The 24,723-nt window shown below is 38.8% G+C and overlaps 1 protein-coding gene across 1 annotated transcript in view; it reads left to right on the forward strand.

Annotated features, from left to right (window-relative positions):
* The window catches only part of LOC142335924 (uncharacterized), an 82,265-nt gene that overhangs the window by 43,342 nt on the left and 14,200 nt on the right, over positions 1-24,723 (forward strand). The window contains exon 4 of the mRNA XM_075384313.1: positions 8,121-8,204. Within this exon, the coding sequence (XP_075240428.1) occupies positions 8,121-8,204 (84 nt within the window). The remainder of the gene's footprint in view (positions 1-8,120; positions 8,205-24,723) is intronic.

The raw sequence follows: 24,723 nt of genomic DNA on the forward strand, positions 1-24,723 counted from the left end.
GATGAGCTGCAATGGGAGGACTTTTGGGGAATTACCCCAGCCCCCCATGACTAAAACTGCCATTTAAGAGTGGGCTGCAACGGGCTGCAATGGGAGGACATTTTAGAAATTACTCCACCTGAAAAAAATTGCAACCCAAGAGTGGGCTGCAATGGGCTGCAATGCTAAGACTTTTGAGGACTTATCCCCTGACGAAATTTGTCATGTATGAGTGGGCTGCATTCGGAATACTGTTGAAGAATTATCCCCTGACTAAAATTGCCATGTAAGAGTGGGCTGCAAAGGGCTGCAATGGAGAACTATTGATGGAGTACCCCAGCCCCCCTGACTAAAAGTGCCATGTAAGAGTGTTCTGCAATGGGTGCAATTCGAGGTTTTTTGAGGAATTACCCCCTCTGACTTAAATTCCCAAGTAAGAGTGGGCTGCAATGGGCAGCAATGGGAGGACTTTTGAGGAATTAACCTCCCTGACTAGAATTGCAATGTAAGAGTGGGCTGCAATGGGCTGCAATGGTAGGACTTTTGAGGAATTGCCCCCTCCCTCCCCCCCCCTAAATAAAATTGCCATGTAAGAGTGGGCTGCGATGAGCTGCAATGGGAGGACTTTTGGGGAATTCCCCCCCCCCCCCTAAATAAAATTGCCATGTAAGAGTGGGCTGCAAAGGGCTGCAATGGAGAACTATTGATGGAATACCCCCAGCCCCCCTGACTAAAAGCAATTCGAGGTCTTTTGAGGAATTACCCCCTCTGACTTAAATTCCAATGTAAGAGTGGGCTGCAGTGGGCTGGAATGGGATGATTAACCCCCCTCCTTGACTAAAATTACCATCTAAGAGTGGGCAGCATTGGGCTGCAACGGGAGGACTTTTGAGGAATTAACCTCCCTGACAAAAATTTCAATGTAAGAGTGGGCTGCAATGGGCTGCAATGGGAGGATTTTTCAGGAATTACCCCCCCCCTGAATAAAATTGTCATGTAAGAGTGGGCTGCAATGGGCTGCAATGGGAGGACATTTGAGGAATTACTCCCCCTGAAAAAAATTGCAACATAAGAGTGGGCTGCAATGGGCTGCAATGCTAGGACTTTTGAGGGATTATTCCCTGACGAAATTTGCCATGTATGAGTGAGCTGCGTTCGGAGTACTGTTGAGGAATTAACCCCTGACTAAAATTGCCATGTAGTAGTGGGCTGCAAAGGGCTGCAATGGAGAACTATTGATGGAATACCCCCAGCCCCCCCCCCCCTGACTAAAAATGCCATGTAAGAGTGTTCTGCAATGGGTGCAATTCGAGGTCTTTTGAGGAATTATCCCCTCTGACTTAAATTTCCATGTAAGAGTGAGCTGCAATGGGCTGGAATGGGATGAATAACCCCCCTCCTTGACTAAAATTACCATCTAAGAGTGGGCAGCATTGGGCTGCAATGGGAGGACTTTTGAGGCATTAACCTCCCTGACTAGAATTGCAATGTAGGAGTGGGCTGCAATGGGCTGCAATGGTAGGACTTTTGAGGAATTACCCCCCACCCACCCGCCTGAGTAAAATTTTCATTGAAGAGTGGGCTGCAATGGGAGGATTATTGAGGAATTACACCCCCCCCCTAAATAAAATTGCCATGTAAGAGTGGGCTGCGATGAGCTGCAATGGGAGGACTTTGGGGGAATTACCCCAGCGCCCATGACTAAAACTGCCATTTAAGAGTGGGCTGCACCGGGCTGCAATGTGAGGACATTTTAGAAATTACTCCACCTGAAAAAATTGCAACGTAAGAGTGAGCTGCAATGGGCTGCAATGCTAGGACTTTTGAGGAATTATCCCTTGACGAAATTTGCCATGTATGAGTGAGCTGCATTCGGAGTACTGTTGAGGAATTAACCCCTGACTAAAATTGCCATGTAAGAGTGGGCTGCAAAGGGCTGCAATGGAGAACTATTGATGGAATAACCCCAGCCCCCCTGACTAAAAATGCCATGTAAGAGTGTTCTGCAATGGGTGCAATTCGAGGTCTTTTGAGGAATTACCCCCTCTGACTTAAATTCCCATGTAAGAGTGGGCTGCAATGGGCTGGAATGGGATGATTAACCCCCCTCCTTGACTAAAATTACCATCTAAGAGTGGGCAGCATTGGGCTGCAATGGGAGGACTTTTGAGGAATTAACCTCCCTGACAAAAATTTCAATGTAAGAGTGGGCTGCAATGGGCTCCAATGCGAGGATTTTTCAGGAATTACCCCCCCCCCTGAATAAAATTGTCATGTAAGAGTGGGCTGCAATGGGCTGCAATGGGAGGACATTTGAGGAATTACTCCACCTGAAAAAAATTGCAACATAAGAGTGGGCTGCAATGGGCTGCAATGCTAGGACTTTTGAGGAATTAACCTCCCTGACTAGAATTGCAATGTAAGAGTGGGCTGCAATGGGCTGCAATGGTAGGACTTTTGAGGAATTGCCCCCTCCCTCCCCCCCCCCCTAAATAAAATTGCCATGTAAGAGTGGGCTGCGATGAGCTGCAATGGGAGGACTTTTGGGGAATTCCCCCCCCCCTAAATAAAATTGCCATGTAAGAGTGGGCTGCAAAGGGCTGCAATGGAGAACTATTGATGGAATACCCCCAGCCCCCCTGACTAAAAGCAATTCGAGGTCTTTTGAGGAATTACCCCCTCTGACTTAAATTCCAATGTAAGAGTGGGCTGCAGTGGGCTGGAATGGGATGATTAACCCCCCTCCTTGACTAAAATTACCATCTAAGAGTGGGCAGCATTGGGCTGCAACGGGAGGACTTTTGAGGAATTAACCTCCCTGACAAAAATTTCAATGTAAGAGTGGGCTGCAATGGGAGGATTTTTCAGGAATTACCCCCCCCCCCTGAATAAAATTGTCATGTAAGAGTGGGCTGCAATGGGCTGCAATGGGAGGACATTTGAAGAATTACTCCCCCTGAAAAAAATTGCAACATAAGAGTGGGCTGCAATGGGCTGCAATGCTAGGACTTTTGAGGGATTATTCCCTGACGAAATTTGCCATGTATGAGTGAGCTGCGTTCGGAGTACTGTTGAGGAATTAACCCCTGACTAAAATTGCCATGTAGTAGTGGGCTGCAAAGGGCTGCAATGGAGAACTATTGATGGAATACCCCCAGCCCCCCCCCCTGACTAAAAATGCCATGTAAGAGTGTTCTGCAATGGGTGCAATTCGAGGTCTTTTGAGGAATTACCCCCTCTGACTTAAATTCCCATGTAAGAGTGGGCTGCAATGGGCTGGAATGGGATGATTAACCCCCCTCCTTGACTAAAATTACCATCTAAGAGTGGGCAGCATTGGGCTGCAATGGGAGGACTTTTGAGGAATTAACCTCCCTGACAAAAATTTCAATGTAAGAGTGGGCTGCAATGGGCTCCAATGCGAGGATTTTTCAGGAATTACCCCCCCCCCCCTGAATAAAATTGTCATGTAAGAGTGGGCTGCAATGGGCTGCAATGGGAGGACATTTGAGGAATTACTCCACCTGAAAAAAATTGCAACATAAGAGTGGGCTGCAATGGGCTGCAATGCTAGGACTTTTGAGGAATTATTCCCTGACGAAATTTGCCATGTATGAGTGAGCTGCGTTCGGAGTACTGTTGAGGAATTTACCACTGACTAAAATTGCCATGTAAGAGTGGGCTGCAAAGGGCTGCAATGGAGAACTATTGATGGAATACCCCCAGCCCCCCCCCCTGACTAAAAATGCCATGTAAGAGTGTTCTGCAATGGGTGCAATTCGAGGTCTTTTGAGGAATTATCCCCTCTGACTTAAATTACCATCTAAGAGTGGGCAGCATTGGGCTGCAATGGGAGGACTTTTGAGGAATTAACCTCCCTGACTAGAATTGCAATGTAGGTGTGGGCTGCAATGGGCTGCAATGGTAGGACTTTTGAGGAATTACCCCCCACCCACCCGCCTGAGTAAAATTTTCATTGAAGAGTGGGCTGCAATGGGAGGATTATTGAGGAATTACACCCCTCCCTGAAAAAAATTGTCATGTAAGAGTGGGCTGCGATGGGCTGCAATGGGAGGACTTTTGGGGAATTACCCCAGCACCCCATGACTAAAACTGCCATTTAAGAGTGGGCTGCAACGGGCTGCAATGGGAGGACATTTGAGGAATTTCTCCCCCTGAAAAAAAATGCAACGTAAGAGTGGGCTGCAATGGGCTGCAATGCTAGGACTTTTGAGGACTTATCCCCTGACGGAATTTGCCATGTATGAGTGGGCTTCATTCAGAGTTCTGTTGAGGAGTTAACTCCTGACTAAAATTGCCATGTAAGAGTGGGCTGCAAAGGGCTGCAATGGAGAACTATTGATGGAGTACCCCAGCCCCCCTGACTAAAAGTGCCATATAAGAGTGTTCTGCAAAGGTGCAATTCGAGGTCTTTTGAGGAATTACCCCCTCTGACTTAAATTCCCATGTAAGAGTGGGCTGCAATGGGCTGGAATGGGATGAATAACCGCCCTCCTTCACTAAAATTACCATCTAAGAGTGGTCAGCATTGGGCTGCAATGGGAGGACTTTTGAGGAATTAACCTCCCTGACAAAAAATGCAATGTAAGAGTGGGCTGCAATTGGCTGCAATGGGAGGATTTTTCAGGAATTACCCCCCCCCCCTGAATAAAATTGTCATGTAAGAGTGGGCTGCAATGGGAGGACTTTTGAGGAATTATCCCCTGAATAAAATTGTCATGTAAGAGTGGGCTGCAATGGGCTGCAATGGGAGGACTTTTGGGGAATTACCCCAGCCCCCCGTGACTAAAATTGCCATGTAAGTGTGGGTTGCAATGGGAGAAATTACCCTTTTGACTAAAATTGTCAAGTAAGAGTGGGCTGCAAAGGGCTGCAATGGAGAACTATTGAGGGAATACCCCCAGCCCCCCCCCTGACTAAAAATGCCATGTAAGAGTGTTTTGCAATGGGTGCAATGGGAGGACTTTTGAGGAATTACCCCCTCTGACTTAAATTCTCATGTAAGAGTGGGCTGCAATGGGCTGCAATGGGAGGAATTTTGAGGAGTTATCCCCCTCTCTGACTAAATTTGCCATGTAAGAGTGGGCTGCAATGGGCTGCAATGGGAGGACTTTTAAGGAATAACCCTCCCTGACAATAAATTGCAATGTAAGAGTGGTCTGCATTGGGCTGCAATGGGATGACTTTTGAGAAATTTGAGGAATTACCCCCCCCCCCCCCGCCCGTAATCAAAGTTGCCAAGCAAGAACGGGCTGCAATGGGCTGAAATAGGAGGATTTTTGAGGAATTGTTCCCCTTAATTAAAATTGCAATGTAAGAGTGGGCTGCAATGGGCTGCAACGGGAGCATTTTTTATGAATTGTCCCCTGACTAAAATTGCATTGTAGGTGTGGGCTGCAATGAGCTGCAATGGGGGGACTTTTGAGGAATTACCCCCCCCCCCGTGATCAAAATTGCCAAGCAAGAGCGGGCTGTAATGGGCTGCAATGGGAGGATTTTTGAGGAATTATTCCCCCTAATTGAAATTGCAATGTAACAGTGGGCTGCAATGGGAGCATTTTTTTGAGAATTACCCCCGACTAAAATTGCATTGTAGGTGTGGGCTGCAAAGGGCTGCAATGGAGAACTATTGAGGGAATACCCCCAGCCCCCCTGACTAAAAATGCCATGTAAGAGTGTTTTGTAATGGGTGCAATGGGAGGACTTTTGAGGATTTACCCCCTCTGACTTAAATTCCCATGTAAGAGTGGGCTGCAATGGGGTGCAATGGGAGGAATTTTGAGGAGTTATCCCCCTCCCTTAGTAAATTTGCCATGTAAGAGTGGGCTGCAATGGGTTGCAATGGGAGGACTTTTGAGGATTTACCCCCTCTGACTTAAATTCCCATGTAAGAGTGGGCTGCAATGGGATGCATTGGGAGGAATTTTGAGGAGTTATCCCCCTCCCTTAGTAAATTTGCCATGTAAGAGTGGGCTGCAATGGGCTGCAATGGGAGCATTTTTTATAGTAATTACCCCATGACTAAAATTGCATTGTAGGTGTGGTCTGCATTGGGTGGCAATGGGAGGACTTTCGAGGAATTACCCCCCCCCCCCCGTGATTAAAATTGCCAAGCAAGAGCGGGCTGCAATGGGCTGCAATGGGAGGATTTTTGAGGAATTATTCCCCTTAATTAAAATTGCAATGTAAGAGTGGGCTGCAATGGGAGCATTTTTTTGAGATTTACCCCCTGAATAAAACTGCATTGTAGATGTGGGCTGCAAAGGGCTGCAATGGCGAACTATTGAGGGAATACCCCCAGCCCCCCTGACTAAAAATGCCATGTAAGAGTGTTTTGCAATTGGTGCAATGGGAGGACTTTTGAGGATTTACCCCCTCTGACTTAAATTCCCATGTAAGAGTGGGCTGCAATGGGGTGCAATGGGAGGAATTTTGAGGAGTTATCCCCCTCCCTTAGTAAATTTGCCATGTAAGAGTGGGCTGCAATGGGCTGCAATGGGAGCATTTTTTATAGTAATTACCCCATGACTAAAATTGCATTGTAGGTGTGGTCTGCATTGGGTGGCAATGGGAGGACTTTCGAGGAATTACCCCCCCCCCCGTGATTAAAATTGCCAAGCAAGAGCGGGCTGCAATGGGCTGCAATGGGAGGATTTTTGAGGAATTATTCCCCTTAATTAAAATTGCAATGTAAGAGTGGGCTGCAATGGGAGCATTTTTTTGAGAATTACCCCCTGAATAAAACTGCATTGTAGGTGTGCGCTGCAAAGGGCTGCAATGGAGAACTATTGAGGGAATACCCCCAGCCCCCTGACTAAAAATGCCATGTAAGAGTGTTTTGCAATTGGTGCAATGGGAGGACTTTTGAGGATTTACCCCCTCTGACTTAAATTCCCATGTAAGAGTGGGCTGCAATGGGCTGCAATGGGAGGACTTTTGAGGAATTACCCTCACTGACAATAAGTTTCAATGTAAGAGTGGGCTGCAATGGGCTGCAATGGGAGCATTTTTTATAGGAATTACCCCATGACTAAAATTGCATTGTAGGTGTGGTCTGCATTGGGTGGCAATGGGAGGACTTTCGAGGAATTACCCCCCCCCCCGTGATTAAAATTGCCAAGCAAGAGCGGGCTGCAATGGGCTGCAATGGGAGGATTTTTGAGGAATTATTCCCCTTAATTAAAATTGCAATGTAAGAGTGGGCTGCAATGGGCTGCAATGGGAGCATTTTTTAAGGAATTACCCCCTGACAAAAATTGCATTGTAGGTGTGGTCTCCATTGGGCTGCAATGGGAGGACTTTTGAGGAATTACCCTCCCCCCCCCCCCGTGATCAAAATTGCCAAGCAAGAGCGGGCTGCAAGGGGCTGCAATGGGAGGATTTTAGAGGAATTATTCCCCTTAATTCAAATTGCAATGTAAGAGTGGGCTGCAATGGGCTGCAATGGGAGGACTTTTGAAGTTTTACCCGCGTGACTAAAACCATGAAACCATTTTTCCATTACCCCCGAACTCTTATATCATTTTACCCCCTTGACAGACCAAAAAAGACTTAAGAGTGGGGAGTTAGTTTGCCGTTGACCCCATCCCTCTTACACCATTTTACCCCCTAATGGAAGCCTAATGCAGCCCAAAAAGACGTAAGGGTTTTGAGCTGCTTTTTCCTAAAAAAATCCTCCCATTGCAAGCCCACTCTTATATCATTTCGGGCGGAAATATTCGACCAGGGAGGTTTAAAACGGGATTCAAATTGATTTATGCACAAAAAAAAACTGTTCATAAAATGGAATTTTTTGTTATTTTTGCGTGGTAAAATAGGAGAAAAACAATTTCTTGCATATAAATATTTTTGAATACGTAACTACAATTTTCAACTGTCAAACAAAACACTTCTAATGTAACTTTATAAACTAGAATTTCCCGAAAATATGACTAAGGAAAACTAATCATAGAGAATTTTTTCGATGAAAAATTGTCTGCTGTTACTTTTTTCCAACCGAACACTCTTCTGTTTAAATGCATTTTTATTGATGCAAAACATTTCCCTTGTTAACGAAAAATTTTTCCAATATAATTGCTGGAAATTTTTTCTACAGTAAATTAGGCAGCTTTGACAACCAGACACACCCATTCTGCTCGAAGAACCACTGTGGAAAAAACTAAACTGGGTACAACTATATGAAAAGCCGAAAAGGAAAAAACGTGGTTAGTTTTTATTTTTATTTCATTTAACGAATTATTTGAATAGTCTAATAAAATGCAAACAGGTATATGTGTTGTTTAATTGTAAATACGTACAAAAATTTGAGTCGTTAAAGCCATCCAGTATCTTTTGTTTACACGTTACGCTGCGTAGAAAAACTCAATCTTCTCTTAATCACACATCTAATAAAACTCCGGACGTTGGTGACAGAGCAAATCAACACGGAGTAACTCTGAAGACATTCTGTTTTTTGTAGATGACCCGTTCTTTGACACAATTTTGCACTGGCTAGTCTTGATTTTCGATTAAAATTTAATGCATGAAAAATATTATGACTCAACTCCCTCGTCCAAGGTTTGCTTCATCTGCAATTCGCACTTCGCGTGGGTACTTGTAACATTTATTTTGCATAGCAAGTCGTAACCATTGAGCTAAGTGGGTTTTATGCTAATTACCTACAAACTAGTTTAAGTAATAGGAGCGTACTTACTATTGTAGAATTTACCAGTTAAAAGCTACAAAAGTATGACATTATGCTGCTATGACTTAATTTGGGTGCTTCAGTAATTTTTAGACTGCGCAGGCATACTCAATGACCTCATTTTGATCCTAATAATGATAAATTGCTCAAAAACGAAAATAAAATACACTTGATATGTAATATTTCAGAACTGAATTATGGCTCTATTTTTGTTATGAGCTGGTTCAGCGCTGAAAAGCTTTGAGACGAAAGTCCGGGACATCAATAGCAAATATACATATTTTTGACGAAATGTTTTTATTTGCTCTCAAAAAATTTTTTTAGCAATTTTTAGGTTGTTTTTTCATGGAATTTTAGCTTGACCAATTTTTCGTCTGTTCCGGCCGATTTTTGGCTCTCAAAAATCGGATGAACCGTTAAGACACGGAGTACATTAAGTTCTCGTATAGCCTTCAGGCCCACAAATTTCTTAGTATCTAAATATGATCGAAGCAGTTCAGGAGACATAATTTCATGGTGTGTATGGCAGTTTTTAGTTTGACACCCTTTACCCCCTCCCATAATCCACCGCGAACCTCCCTCATTCTCAACCCCCCCCCCCCCCCCCAAATTAAACTGAAGCTAGCTTCCCAAAGCCGCCCAGCTTGCTACTGACGGAGAGGAAAAAATATGAATAGGATGTGATGTCGTGGCAACACGATAACTGAATCGTGGATAGATGGAGATCGCACACTTCATCTAGGCCTTCCAGCAAGTTATCGTTGTGCGTTATTCGATTTTCATAGGTAGGAAAGAGCCAATAGTGTAGGAGGTTAATGTAAAATCTCTGTTTTATTTCGAAATTTGTTCGGAAGATGGAGCAATGATGCAACAAAAATTAAATATTCACTACGTAAAACTAAATGGAGGTAGCTTATTTTGACATTCAGCATTAAAGAACACAAAACGCCTTCTTTAAACACACAAAAAACTCGCGAAATTTTAAACGACCTATAACAAAATTTACAATTTTAGCGTGTGCCATTTTACTGAAAAGCGTTTAAATTTTATAAAATTTTGTATAAAAAAACTCATATAGTTAATTCTTATAAACTCATTACTTATACAATATACTGAAAGCTTTTAGGGGTATCAGAAATCTTTTTATCATTTGTTATATACATAATGTTACCAATTTCTACATGTTTTAATAAAGAGTTTCATAATTCTTCTTAAAAGGAGTTCTAGCGCTCAATTACGTAGTGTTAATGTTGGTTAAACATAACAGCTTGAAGATCACAAACAACCGCTTGCAATCTCTCTTTAAGAAAATTATCGATTAGAAATTTTACTTTGGAAAATTGAATTCGGCAAAAAAAAAGTTAGAAGACATTGTCTCCAATTTTAATTGTAAAAGGAATAGAAGGCTTTTAACAAACCTATATATACTCAGAAAAAACCAGATTTTTTTTAACCAGAGTTGAAACACTTCTGTTAAATGGTCAATTTTGAGCAAGATAATCTTCAATAAGTTTTAAAAAGTTAAACAAAGGGATCTCAGTGAGGGCAATAATGTGTAATCAATGATGCAGAAAAAAATTTAATAGTTTTAAGCTTAATTTCTGCAACTTTTGGTTGTCAATTCTAAAAATTATTGAATAAATGCTAGTCAGAAAGTTTTGACAAAATCAGTGCGTTTGCTTTCACGTTTGCAAACTTTTTTCACGTAATAATCATAGTATTTTTTATAATCAAGTAACAAAAAGCAATAAACTCACTAACACAAATTCTATTACACAAGCTATTTTAGCAGCGTCAAAACGTAGTTATAATTGAAAAAAAAATCATGTTAAAATTTTTCAAATGCAGAAAGCTTGCAGTGCTAGAAAAAATTCCAGATGTTCCTATATACAAAGCCAGAGTTCTGTGAACTAGTGTCATATAAAAACGTGCACGTGTTGTGTTTTAACAAGGTTACTTGATTCTGTAGAGTTCACTTCTCGGCTTCAGATCTCGATCAGCTTTGTGGTTCTCGATAAACGCCAGAAGTTCTCACTGGTTTCTAGCAGAGTCACATAATCTATACTTAAAACAATTAAATTAAGTTTGAAACAAATTTGCGCGTAAAAAAATCAGCAGCAAAGTTCAAATAAGAAGTCAGCTGCGAAACTTAAGCAGAGGAAAATCATAATGCCAGAACTGCATGTTATTCACAGCGTACCTCATAAGGCACCCAGAGTGAACAAAACAATGCGTGCTTCATACTGATTTTTAACAAATCCTTCAGCTAAAAGGTAAAAACTTAATTTGAAAAAGTTAATTTTTCTTAGAAGTTGATATTTGACAACTTAAGTAAGGCCCTGTAACATATTATACGTTAATGTGATACGTTAATTGACAAGAAAAAGTTTGTTCAAATTTTGTTAAATCAATAACGACCATCATAAATAAAACTGGTGGCAGAATTTAGCGCAGCGTTGATTAAGAAGGAGCAGAGCACATATTTCTCTTTAAGGCGACAAAAAAAACCTAAATGAACTTCAACACTTTTTTACTTCAAAATACGTAACACAAAGACCTGGATCTTAAATTTTGCAGTAACAATTAAGGTGTTTGTCCATTTTATTGCATTCAGATTTTCAGTAGTATAATAACTGTGTAAGGAAAGTCCGCGAAAAGAACACATTGGTAAGGGAATTCCTTTTTCAGATCATACTTCTATATACCATAAGCGAAAAAATTTTGAGCATGCCTTAGCCCATAGATTTTGACTTGGTAGGGAAATATCAAAATTTGCCCATCTCAAAATTTGGAAGGTTATATTAAGTTTTATGGTGTCTGCGTTTGCTAACTAGCTGAAAGTGGTTTTTTTATGTTTATTGTTTCCCTCAACAAAATTGGAACGAACTTAGAGCGAAGAACAAGAAATAAAAGTAAACCATTAATTGGCACTTATCAGAATGAGAGTATGCGAACATTTACAGAACTAAATTTGATAGTCATCGCATATATATATATATATATATATATATATATATATATATATATATATATATATATATATAAGTAAAAAATATAATCAGATTCAAAATATAACCAAAGGGCATAATCGAGCGCTGAACTGCATCAAAAGCCTGATTTCGAAGCCCAAACTGACAACGAGTCAGAATCTGATTATATTTTTTACCTATATTAATATATATATATATATATATATATATATATATATATATATATATATATATAGGTAAAAAATATAATCAGATTCTGACTCGTTGTCAGTTTGGGCTTCGAAATCAGGCTTTTGATGCAGTTCAGCGCTCGATTAAGCCCTTTGGTTAAAACCAGGTTCTGGTGGGGTAAAAATATTGACGTTATAGCCAACTTCTTCATTCATTTCCTCAGTCCAATCAACACTATTAATAATACTAGCAACGTTATTACTTGGAAACTCAAGTCTCTTAGGTTAATTCCCTCCTAACCAATGCAACAATAACCGAAAGTCAAAGCATCACAAACGTAGCTCTTGTTATCAAAGCTACTGAGAAATATAGTTAAGTTTTTTTGTAGTTAATGTTATCAGGTCGCGCTCCTTACTAGCAATCCTTGTTTTCGGTTTGCGGACCTCTCGGCCATGCAGAAAGCAATCGTTATATGATTCGTGCTTCAGTTGCTTTTGTGTATGCTTGATGACAGCTTTCGCTGACCTCTTGATAGAATCTAATCATGAAAACACCAGTGAAAACAAGTGAAGAATTTGTTTAGAAGTTAGATATTTATCTGAAAGGCAGGGTTGGGAACATTAGAGCCAATAACAAGGCACAATTGTTTCCTAAGTTATTAAATTGGTTTGGTTTCGGTGATAAGCGGATAATGTTTCGTTAAACTTATTTTGAAGCGCTTTGTTCTGAACATTGCATGTTTGTTAATAACTAGTATTTATTCACCTTCTTCTAAGATTGGGTAGAGATTCGCTTTTAGGCAAGCGAACTCCTTTATGATTTTTCCCGTCATTTCATCTCTAAACTTGTGGTTTCTTCCTATGTATTATCCAACCGACTGTTATCCTTTTTATAGTAGAAGAAATTGAAATGTTTGAGGCTTGTGTTTCCAACCAAATCTTGATATAAATCATTTGTTTCAATTTCATACCAAAAATCATCTGTATCGCTGTAGAGCATTTTACATTTCCAAATTACAAATTGTACATGCAACACTTGGCAAGATCCAAGATTGCGGAGCCAACAATTGTTGGCTTGTCCCAAACCACTTTACTTTTTGTTGCGATTGAGAAAAATTTTCCATCGATAATCATTATCCCTTTCAAGTTACCTTTGCTTGCTAAATCGAGAATTTTGGATTTGGATTGGGTTATCCGCAAACTAATTTTAATCTGTTTGACTTCAGATGTCTTCCGATACGCGCAATTAGACAACAATTTGTCGAATTTCTCCTCAAATTTCTTCTGGGCGTTTTTTCTCTTTTGTGTATTCAACTCTATATAAGGTTTTAGGCATTCTGCTTGTTTGAATTATAACACTCCTTGAAATTTTGTTACCTTCAATCCTATTTGCGCATACAATTGTAGCGTAAGATAGTGCAAAGTATATTTGGTTTTTGTATGCAAGGTCTGTGTCGCGTTTTTGGTTCGGAATTCCGCTGGGATTTTGTTGTGATACAGAAAAGTTTTTTGGCAACTATTTAACAAGTCTGCCTTTATTATTTCTTTTGTGGGAGCAAGCGGGATGTATCTCATGCAAATCAGGATGATACTCTAAGTCCACTTGAACTATATATCGGATTCCAGAGTTAAAGTCGCTTTTGGAGCATTATGTCTGATACCAACTCAAACTATTCAGAGGTAAGGGATATTTTGTATTTCCCCCCTAATATTATATTGGCGTCTATGAGCCAGAGGAATGCTGAGGGTTGTTCGTCGTCAAACTTTTCGACAAATTTATTGTTTGCTCGGGCTAACAGTTATTTCGATTCCTTGCAAATTATTGGTCCAGAGGTAATCATATTCCTCAAAACTATCAGTAAATGAGTACGGAAAGAAACATTTCTGACGGAGCAAGTCTTTGTCCTCTTAGTGAGCTGAAAAACTACTATTGAAGAACACAAATTTCTCTCTAGCTAAATTTCTGGCTAGTGTGTCCAACGAGGAAAACATGAACTTATCAAGAAAACACATTTCTTCATAAATATGACGAACATGACCTTTTTTGTTGTAAAGGAACCAATCCATACCATTCACTTTCCTTTTTTAAGGCTCGTATTACGTGATGAGGACAGTAGTTAGCCAGATCAGGTGCAAAAGTAGGGGTGAATTTTGTTCCTTCTCGTTGAAGGCTACTGACTCCCAGAAGATGTCCCAAAAACTTTCCTAAAAATGGCAGTGGTATAATATTTTATTTATGTCATCTTCCGCAAAAGCTTCTTGACAAATCCAAAAATTTTCATTTTCAAAATCAATTTCTTTATTTCCCGTGAAATCCAAAAACTGTCGTTTTTTTCTTGTTGAAAATTTCAGCTAATTTTTTTAGCATTTCTACAAGTTTTTTCATTGCATGAGGACCCCGTCTCAAACTAAAGAAATAGGGTGCAGTGTTGTCTTGTTGTATGAAAAAAATACTTGGCTTATGTTTCTCAAGAACCGTGGAGCATGAACAATTTGGCTTATTTAGAGCATAGCTATTTGGTTCCAAGGCTGATTCCAGGTCGAAATAACAAACACAGGGTCAATATGTTTTGGCACCTTTGTTTTTCAAAAAAAAATTTTTTTAGCTTTCTGCTTGCATTGTTATCTTCAGTTGTTCATTGGGTAAACAAATACTCTGGAGGATCTCAAAACTGGTTTTATGGAGCATGTATGAATACATTTTCGACACAAAAACTTCAACCCTGGGATTTTTGATTTTGCATGTGAGGGATTGAAAGTTTTTGATGAGTACATACTGGGTAGAGTCGTTTGGACGTCGTTAGCAGTAGGACGTCCATTTGAAATGATTTTTGAGATCTTAAGATTCGATAGGGTAGCAGCTCCTTCTTTTTGTGTCTAAAAAGATTTAATGCCTAATCAAATTGCTACCAATTTTTAGTCTATTTTTCATTCACTTTTTCGCTTATATATGGTACGCTAAGGTAATTAAATAAAATAAAAATAAATAATGATTCACTTACCCGAAAATGTTGACATTGACGTTATTGACTTGTTCAAAATGAGGAACTTTCATGTTACTTTCTTGTTTCAAATGTTCATTGGGTATTTGAAGTCACCAACTGGTCCAAGAGCAAATGGGTTGGAGTCGGGATCGAAAAGCCTGGGATCGTCTCATTTCTTCCATTCAATCATCTGAGTGTTGCAAGTTAGTTTTTGCTGATAGTAATTGTGGTATGCAGCTGTGAAGCAATAGGCAAAACATTTGTGTTCATTTGTGTTCCTAACGTTCAAAAGCCAATTTTTATGTATTGTTTTCCACTCAAGTCGAAGTTCACAACTTTCAAAGTAGAGGGCAGTTTAGACAACATTTTTGGCAAACGTTTATTAGCGAATTGCAAAGATGCTGAATTGCAAACTTCTTATTGCGTTGAGTCTTAATACTCGGATAAAATTGGGGCACCGATTTTTTAATGATTCAGTACAACTCATTGCCGTCAACACCTATTACCAGAGGGATTCCGTTCGATCTTTGAATACGTCAAAGTTTTTTTGCCGATGTTATTAAAATTCAGTTCATTATTCCACTTTTTTCTCCTTATTTCTTTTGCTAAATTTATTTCAGACCCAACTTTATTAATTTTTGCTGTTTTGATATTAATTCAACCTAGCCTGCTGATTGAGTGCAATAAAGTCTCCCACTTATTGTTTATTTGCTGTTGAAAGCTAAAAGAGCGCTTTGAGTTCCATCTGAACTTATTATTTTCATGATAACTTATAGCTTCCAACAGAGTGTGGGGTCTTGGTGCCCAATAACCTCTCTTTATAATACAAATAAGGCTTGCTGAATTGGAGAATGACGTTAAAGTAATCCCATGAACATTCTATTAACATAAAGCGTTCAATTAACAATTTATTGTTTCATATTTAATTTAATTCATATTGAATTTAAATTCTGGTGGAGGTATAGTCGTTTAGCCATTTGCTAGTTCTACGCACAAATAGAGCCCGGGAGAACTTTTTCATCTTTCTAACAATGTTTTTTGGCAATGTTCTTTTAATAGTCAAGATATCAAGCTTTGGTGATTTTTGCGGCACTTTTTTTACTCCACAGCCGCAATGGTTCACCTATGAGAAAAAGTTTTCTGAACACTATTGTAGCAACAGGAATCACAAAGATTTTCTTTGAAGCCGAAAAAAATTCATAATAATTTTTTTTTCACCAGCCGATCCGAAAAAAAACCATTCAAGCGTGTAAAACATAAAAAATTAAATTCTCCAAATTTATTAACTAATTAGTCTTTCTGACCACAGAATACGAATCGTTGTTATAAACGATATCTGTTCTATTACAATTAAAGCAATTTTAATTCTTTTTTGGCAAATTCGAGGCTAAGAATTCTTAAATGAAATTTAGTTTTTTGGCTCTTTCAATCAGATAAGTCTCAACTGTTTTGATTAAAATTTTTCGAATCATCTTAAGTAAGAGATCCACGTAAGAACTTCCACTTACCAACTTTTTGTTACACCTCAAAAATGTTCTTTTTTGTTCGGAATATGACTTTTTCGAGGTCCTGAAATTCATTTTCTTTAATTAAATTTGATAAAATTTTATCAAAAATTTTCTAGCCATGTTTTTAGATTAATCTTAGTGATGCAAATGTTGGATCATTTTTTGCGTAGAGTAGCAAAAAGGTCTCACAATTAAGAAAAGAACGATTAGCTTCAAACTGTTAGAATTACTAAGCTTTTATTTCTGAAGAGGAGAATTTTTAAAAAATTTATTAAAAATGAAACCCTAAATTCGTAAATTACACCACGTTGTACACTTGTGGCGTAAAAGCAAGAGATCTAGCAGCTCCCGCGCTAGAATTCGATTATGGAAGTTGATCAAAACAATCATTTCTCGTTTTAAAAAAATTACAATACTTCAATTAAATCAAATAATTCATTTAAAGCCTCACAATTAAACAAATGATTACAGGAAATGAAAACACAAACAAAAAGAACATTGATGCATGACAAGCTTGACAGAAACCACACTAGCAGCACGTATTACAGTAAATTTCAAGAAAACTCAAAGTTTTTTGTTTTAAAAGTCAACCTTTCGTTCGAGTTTTCGTTTTTTGGGTTCATAATAAAATTCAACTGGTGGCGTGTCAAGGAAACTTGCGGACTTGTTGTTTACTGAACTAGAGGTCTCATTGCTGTCATTTGGAGAATCGACTGTTGGCGTGAAGATTGCGCTTTGTGTGCCCAAGTCGGGAGAGCCTATTGACATTTTCATATGCCACACCACTTCCAAAGTTCCAATTTTAACCCATTATCGTTGTTGATTATCGTAGAGGAAAACATAAAAAATTTTGCAGACAGAGAGTTTTTTCCTGATTCTGGGATGCAGAACCGAGAAATCAAAGACATATTCTCTTTGAGTTTTTTTATGTCCTGCTAGGGGGAACCCTTGCTTTTCCAAAATTGCCGTTTGAACATGTAAGATTTTTATCACGTCGATTAAACTCATTGGCAGGTTGAAGCGCTTGTTGACAGTCCACTGATGATTTCCAAGTTTCTGCTCATTGACTGATACTGTGTTCTTCGCATAGTGAATTAAATAACATGTGTCAATGTCAGGAAAAATTTTTAAAATGACAACAAAGTTGCTCATTGATCAATTGTTTGAAATGAAAGATTGGACAATTGATCAAAACAGCTCAGAAGTTGATATCGGTATTTCAGAAGATTTAAATGTTGTATAAGAGGCTTGTTTGCTTCGCTTTCAACAAATGGTGGCTTTGTGGTTTTCAAAATGAGTCAAAATGTTATGGAAGTCGTTCAATAAACGATCTCACAAACGCTTATATTATGAACTTTCCTGCGGAAGACAATGCCTCTCAAATATGCAAATCCTTTTAAGTGCGCTTCCTATTTACGCTTTGAAGTAGAAAAGTTATCCACATTGTATAAGGGTCCCCATGTGATTTCTCAAATTGTGTTTCTCTGAACTTCTTTGAATTAGGAGAGGTTATTAAGTGAAAAACCAACATTATAGGTTGAGTAATTTGCGTTCCAGTTTGCAGTTACATATGGTTTCAAGAGAACTCAGTGTTGTGGAAAAATACCATACTAAAGTTAGCTTACTTTATTTTGATTTTCACTAGAATGAAGGTTAGGTTATCCCCAAGGAAAACAATACAGAGCTTTGCCCCACATATAGTAGTTTAGCCTAAGATTTTCTTGTATCAGCAGGTTATTGAACACCGTTTTATTGTTTAATTTTATAAAGTTAAAACCTCATTATCAAAATGGTTTATCAAAATGTTTCTGGAATAGAAATTTTTCTCACGATGAACTTTTCAGAGGCCAACAAATATGAATTTGGAACACTTACTTAGATATAACGAAATGTGAAAAAAGACTTGTTCGAGTTTCAGTAAAAACTTATGAGAATACTGGTGGCTATATTACCATTGCGCTCTCTGTGGCAGAGTTTGAGAGACTCACCTCACAAGTAAGTTTTGTGAAAAATGTTACACCTGTGGTAAACAAAACACGATCAAGATTGAAACGAAATTGGAAACCAAGAACAAAAACCCACTGTGACGATTCCGCAAGTTAAAAAGAAAATTAAGCACGGTTGAGGCAATGTATGAGCGTTCAATTGAGTTCTTTGCACCATTTCAATTTTATATAACATTGTAAAATTTGCTGAATTATCTGTGATAATGGTTATAATCATTACTTGTTACGGATCTGTTCAAACAAGTTCTAGTCTGAGTGAAGTGCGTTTTCTGTGTGGTTTCGAAAAATATTTTCCCTGTTACTTTTCGGTTACAAATAAGTTCAAAAGCATCCATTCAAAAAAATGTTCGGTTACAACAAATTGGTAGCAACTCGTAACAAATCATTAGCATTCATGTAGAAGTGCAAGTCGAAATCTATAGTACAAATCATTTGAGCAAAATAGATACAAAAGAGACAACAAGGTTCCGAGCTCCTTTGTTGTAAAGGGAAATTCGAGTTGAGTTCTTGCACATTTTGATGGTAATTCATGGGTCTTGCATAAATGGCAGTATAAATTGTGAAAGAAAGACCCCAGGGATCGGCAAAGTACAGGTTTTGTCATGAGAGCACAAAAGAATCCAGAAATTTCCCGGCTTACTAGATTCAGATGCGTGCACAATTATGAAACAGCTTGATTTTAAAAAGGGTAACGAGTCCGCTGCAGAAACTCATCGAAACTTTAATTTGAGACGCGGGCACATAACACATATTTGCCATGGAAACAAATGCGCCACTAACAATTAGCAGGGTAGGCAAAAGAGTCTTTTTTGACAGTTTTTTCTCTGATGTGACACAAAAACTTGAGTTTCTCTCTCCCAATAACAAGATTTCAATGTTGTCTACCAGATCTCTCGGAAAAGTTAATTCAACAGAAACTGAACCTTTTGTAAGCTCAGTATGAATAAAGTCGTGAGATGCTTTCTGTGTAGACGTAAGTTCAAAGATCATGATAAAATGATTTTGATAACGGGATAAAGATATTCCGTGTCCACCTCTATCTAAAAAGTCAAATACTTCAAGTGTACTAAACTAGAACCGCTTTTCAAAATATGTGTTTACTGTTGTTCCAACAATAAGTAGCCCACTACAGTAAATAGAGGTTAGCTTCGACATTTTTGACTTGGTAAAAATAATTAGCTTCAGAAAAAAAAGCAAAACCGTTTGAGGAGCTCCGGAAAGATATTCGAAGTGTGACACACGAAGAAGGTGTTTATCACAAGGAAGAATATCACTAGCTGGTTTTGCAATGAATTAAATTTCCAAAGAGTCAGCAACCAGTGCTTTAACGTCATCTGCGCGGTCATCATGATCGTCTTTTTTTGCGGTCCGTTTTCAAACTAATAGCCCTGACACACCAGCCAAATATTTTCTCACCAGCCAAAGATGAGTTCCTTTGGCTGGTGATGAGTTCTTTTGGCTGGTGATTTTCTCACCAGCCAAAAGAACTCTCACCAGCCAAAGATGAGAGTTCTTTTTCAATGAAAGCCTTATGAGCATAGTTTCCGTTGATGTTGGAGATTTTCACACCGTTTGCTGAAACAGTACACTCTGAGATCAAAGAATGTAATGCGTTTTTCCTTATTATTTTCAGCCGTTCTGCTTTTTGAGAATTCTGTTTCAGTGAAGGTCTTATGAGCATAGTTTCCGTCAATACTGCCGATTTTCACACCCTCTGCTGAAACAGTACACTCTGACAACAAAGAATGTACAGCATTGTTAAAAAAATAGGGAACATCTGTCCCGGCGGCATCATCTCTTGTGCGTAAATCAAGTTCATTAGTCTGAGTTGTTTTACATTTCACTTCAAGCTAAATTGTTTCCAAGTCAATGAAGTTGTATCTGTTGCCCAAGCCTTCAGATTCAAGCATTGGTCCATCGGGGGATTATGCTGGTACAATTTTATGCGTGAAAGCATTCTCGAATGTTATCAAAAAATGCTTGTTTCTCAAACAAGTCTAATGCTGTCTAAATTTTTTCTGCATGAAGCAGATTAAGGATCACTGAGAAGTTTTGAAAAGAAATCGACTGACTTCTCTTCACAGACTGTTTTTTCGAAGGATACGTTTGGTCCGTTGTGGGCTGTTTTGTTGAGATTTCTGTCTCATACTTGATCCACCAATTTGCTTTTTTAATGTTTTTTCAGAGTCGACTTTTTTTTGCTTCTTTGGTTCTTTTCTTTTTAAAAGCATTTCAATAATTTAGGTGCCGCTTGAATAATCATTTCTCGTCCAATTTTTTTGCAGCCAGAATAAAATTTTTTGAGCTATTGGTAGAGCTGCACGTCCAATGCCAGCAGCTAATGCACCAAAACCATTTCCCCGATGACACTAGATTTCAATGTTGAATGCCAGAGCTCTCGCAAAAGTTAATTCAACAGAAATTGAACCGTTTGTCAGCTCAGGATGGATAAAATTATGAGATTCTTCTTGTGTAGACGTAAGTTCAAACACCATGACAGAAAGATTTTTTTAACCGGACAAAGATATTCCGGGCCGACCTCTATCTAAAAAGTCAAATACTTCAAGTGCACTAAACTAGATCCACTTTTCGAAATTTGTGTTTATTGTTGTTCCAACGATATGTAGCCGATTATGATAGATGACAATTTGGGATAGCCCGAACTTTTAAGAGCTGAAACGGGTAGTTCTGTTTGATCCAATTCCGCCTGATTTGAGGACATTGCAATAAGCATTCTTCTTACGGGTTCAATTGAAGAAACATCTTCTTGTCTCCATCTATGAACAACTCTGTTAGCAAGAAAAGTTCGTGGCAGATCCTCGTTTCACCTGTAAACTGCAAGCGTCTTGAGCAATAGGTTCTCAATGCCAGATAGAACTTGATCTTCAATAGTCAATTATTTGAAATATAGGTTAGCTTCGAAGATTTTGACTTCATGATAATTGTTATTTTCAGGTAGCTGAACAAATGTAACTGAAAAAACTCGAGCTATTGGTAGAGCTCCACGTCCAATTCCCCAGCGGCTAATGCACCAAAACCACTTCCCCGCTGACAATAGTGTCCCGAAAATTAAGGAGAAATTGGCTTTTGCTGATAGTATGCTTCCATTTAGAAGAATTTTTTGTTACTTTTCTTTGTGATGTGACATAAAAGGTTGAGCTTCTCTCTCCCAAAAACAGGATTCAAATTTTGTCTGCCAGAGCTCTTGCAAAAGTTAATTCAGCAGAAATTGAACCATTTGTAAGCTCAGGATGAATAAAGTCGTGAGACGCTTCTTGTGTATACGTAAGTTCAAACACCATGACAAAATGATTTTGATAACCGGACAAAGATATGCCGTGTCCACCTCTATCTAAAAAGTCAAATACTTCAAGTGTACTAAACTAGAGCTTCTTTTTGAAATTTGTGTTTTTTTCCGACAATAGGTAGCCACCCTTCAAATAACATTCCGGAGGTCCTCAAACTATTTTGCAGCCACCTCTGAAGCTGATAACTAGTACAAAGTCAGAATCATCGAAGCTGACCTATATTTTAGAATAATGAGTATTGAATATCCTTTTCTGTCTCCCATTGAGAAAAAATTGCTTAAGACGCCTGCAGATTAAAGGAGCAACGAGGTACTACCACGAACTTTTCGTGCTAACAGAGGTGTTCATAGCTGGATACGAGAAGATGTTTTTTCGAAGGAACCCGTAAGAAGAATGGTTATTGCAATGTCATCGAATCTGACGTACTTGGATCAAACAGAACTACGATAAATAACAATTTAACAATAATTTATGATAACAATTTACGACAACAATTTACGATAAATAACAATTTGAGATAGCCCGAAATTTTAATAGCAGAAAAGGGTAGTTCTGTTCGATCCAAGTACGTCAGATTCGATGACATTGCAATAACCATTCTTCTTACGGGTTCCTTTGAAAAAACATCTTCTCGTATCCAGCTAAAAACACTTCTGTTAGCACGAAAAGTTTCGAGCTATTGGTACAGCTGCACGTCCAATGCCAGCAACTAATGCACCAAAACCATTTCCCCGATGACAATAGATTTCAATGTTGAATGCCAGAGCTTTCGCAAAAGTTAATTCAACAGAAATTGAACCATTTGTCAGCTCAGGATGGATAAAATTAAGAGATTCTTCTTGCGTAGACGTAAGTTCAAACACCATGACAGAAAGATTTTTTTAACCGGACAAAGATATTCCGGGCCGACCTCTATCTAAAAAGTCAAATACTTCAAGTGCACTAAACTAGAGCCGCTTTTCGAAATTTGTGTTTATTGTGGTTCCAACGATATGTAGCCGATTACGATAGATGACAATTCGGGATAGCCCTAACTTTTAAGAGCTGAAACGGGTAGTTCTGTTTGATCCAATTCCGCCTGATTTGAGGACATTGCAATAAGCTTTCTTCTTACGGGTTCAATTGAAGAAACATCTTCTTGTCTCCATCTATGAACAACTCTGTTAGCAAGAAAAGTTCGTGGCAGATCCTCGTTTCACCTGTAAACTGCAAGCGTCTTGAGCAATAGGTTCCCAATGCCAGATAGAACATGATCTTCAATAGTCAACTATCTGAAATATAGGTTAGCTTCGATGATTTTGAATTGATGATAATTGTTATTTTCAGAGGTAGCTGAAAAAACGTAGCTGAAAAAACTCGAGCTATTGGTAGAGCTCCACGTCCAATTCCCCAGCAGCTAATGCACCAAAACCACTTCCCGGCTGACAATAGTGTCCCGAAAATTAAGGAGAAATTGGCTTTTGCTGATAGTATGCTTCCATTTAGAAGAATTTTTTGTTACTTTTCTTTGTGATGTGACATAAAAGGTTGAGCTTCTCTCTCCCAAAAACAGAATTCAAATTTTGTCTGTCAGAGCTCTTGCAAAAGTTAATTCAACAGAACTTGAACCATTTGTAAGCTCAGGATGAATAAAGTCGTGAGACGCTTCTTGTGTATACGTAAGTTCAAACACCATGACAAAATGATTTTGATAACCGGACAAAGATATGCCGTGTCCACCTCTATCTAAAAAGTCAAATACTTCAAGTGTACTAAACTAGAGCTTCTTTTTGAAATTTGTGTTTTTTTCCGACAATAGGTAGCCACCCTTCAAATAACATTCCGGAGGTCCTCAAACTATTTTGCAGCCACCTCTGAAGCTGATAACTAGTACAAAGTCAGAATCATCGAAGCTGACCTATATTTTAGAATAATGAGTTTTGAATATCCTTTTTTGTCTCCCATTGAGAAAAAAATTGCTCAAGACGCCTGCAAATTACAGGAGCAACGAGGTTCTACCACGAACTTTTCGTGCTAACAGAGGTGTTCATAGCTGGATACGAGAAGATGTTTTTTCAAAGGAACCCGTAAGAAGAATGGTTATTGCAATGTCATCGAATCTGGCTTACTTGGATCGAACAGAACTACGATAAATAACAATTTAACAATAATTTATGATAACAATTTACGATAACAATTTAAATAACAATTTACAATAAATAACAATTTGAGATAGCCCGAAAATTTAATAGCAGCAAAGGGTAGTTCTGTTCGATCCAAGTACGTCAGATTCGATGACATTGCAATAACCATTCTTCTTACGGGTTCCTTTGACAAAACATCTTCTCGTATCCAGATAAAAACACTTCTGTTAGCACGAAAAGTTTCGAGCTATTGGTAGAGCTGCACGTCCAATGCCAGCAACTAATGCACCAAAACCATTTCCCCGATGACACTAGATTTCAATGTTGAATGCCAGAGCTCTCGCAAAAGTTAATTCAACAGAAATTGAACAATTTGTCAGCTCAGGATGGATAAAATTAAGAGATTCTTCTTGCGTAGACGTAAGTTCAAACACCATGACAGAAAGATTTTTTTAACCGGACAAAGATATTCCGGGCCGACCTCTATCTAAAAAGTCAAATACTTCAAGTGCACTAAACTAGAGCCGCTTTTCGAAATTTGTGTTTATTGTGGTTCCAACGATATGTAGCCGATTACGATAGATGACAATTCGGGATAGCCCTAACTTTTAAGAGCTGAAACGGGTAGTTCTGTTTGATCCAATTCCGCCTGATTTGAGGACATTGCAATAAGCTTTCTTCTTACGGGTTCAATTGAAGAAACATCTTCTTGTCTCCATCTATGAACAACTCTGTTAGCAAGAAAAGTTCGTGGCAGATCCTCGTTTCACCTGTAAACTGCAAGCGTCTTGAGCAATAGGTTCCCAATGCCAGATAGAACATGATCTTCAATAGTCAACTATCTGAAATATAGGTTAGCTTCGATGATTTTGACTTGATGATAATTGTTATTTTCAGAGGTAGCTGAAAAAACGTAGCTGAAAAAACTCGAGCTATTGGTAGAGCTCCACG

This window comes from Convolutriloba macropyga, chromosome 3 (assembly GCF_964194025.1).
Source record: "Convolutriloba macropyga chromosome 3, txConMacr16.3, whole genome shotgun sequence".
NCBI lineage: Eukaryota > Metazoa > Xenacoelomorpha > Acoela > Convolutidae > Convolutriloba > Convolutriloba macropyga.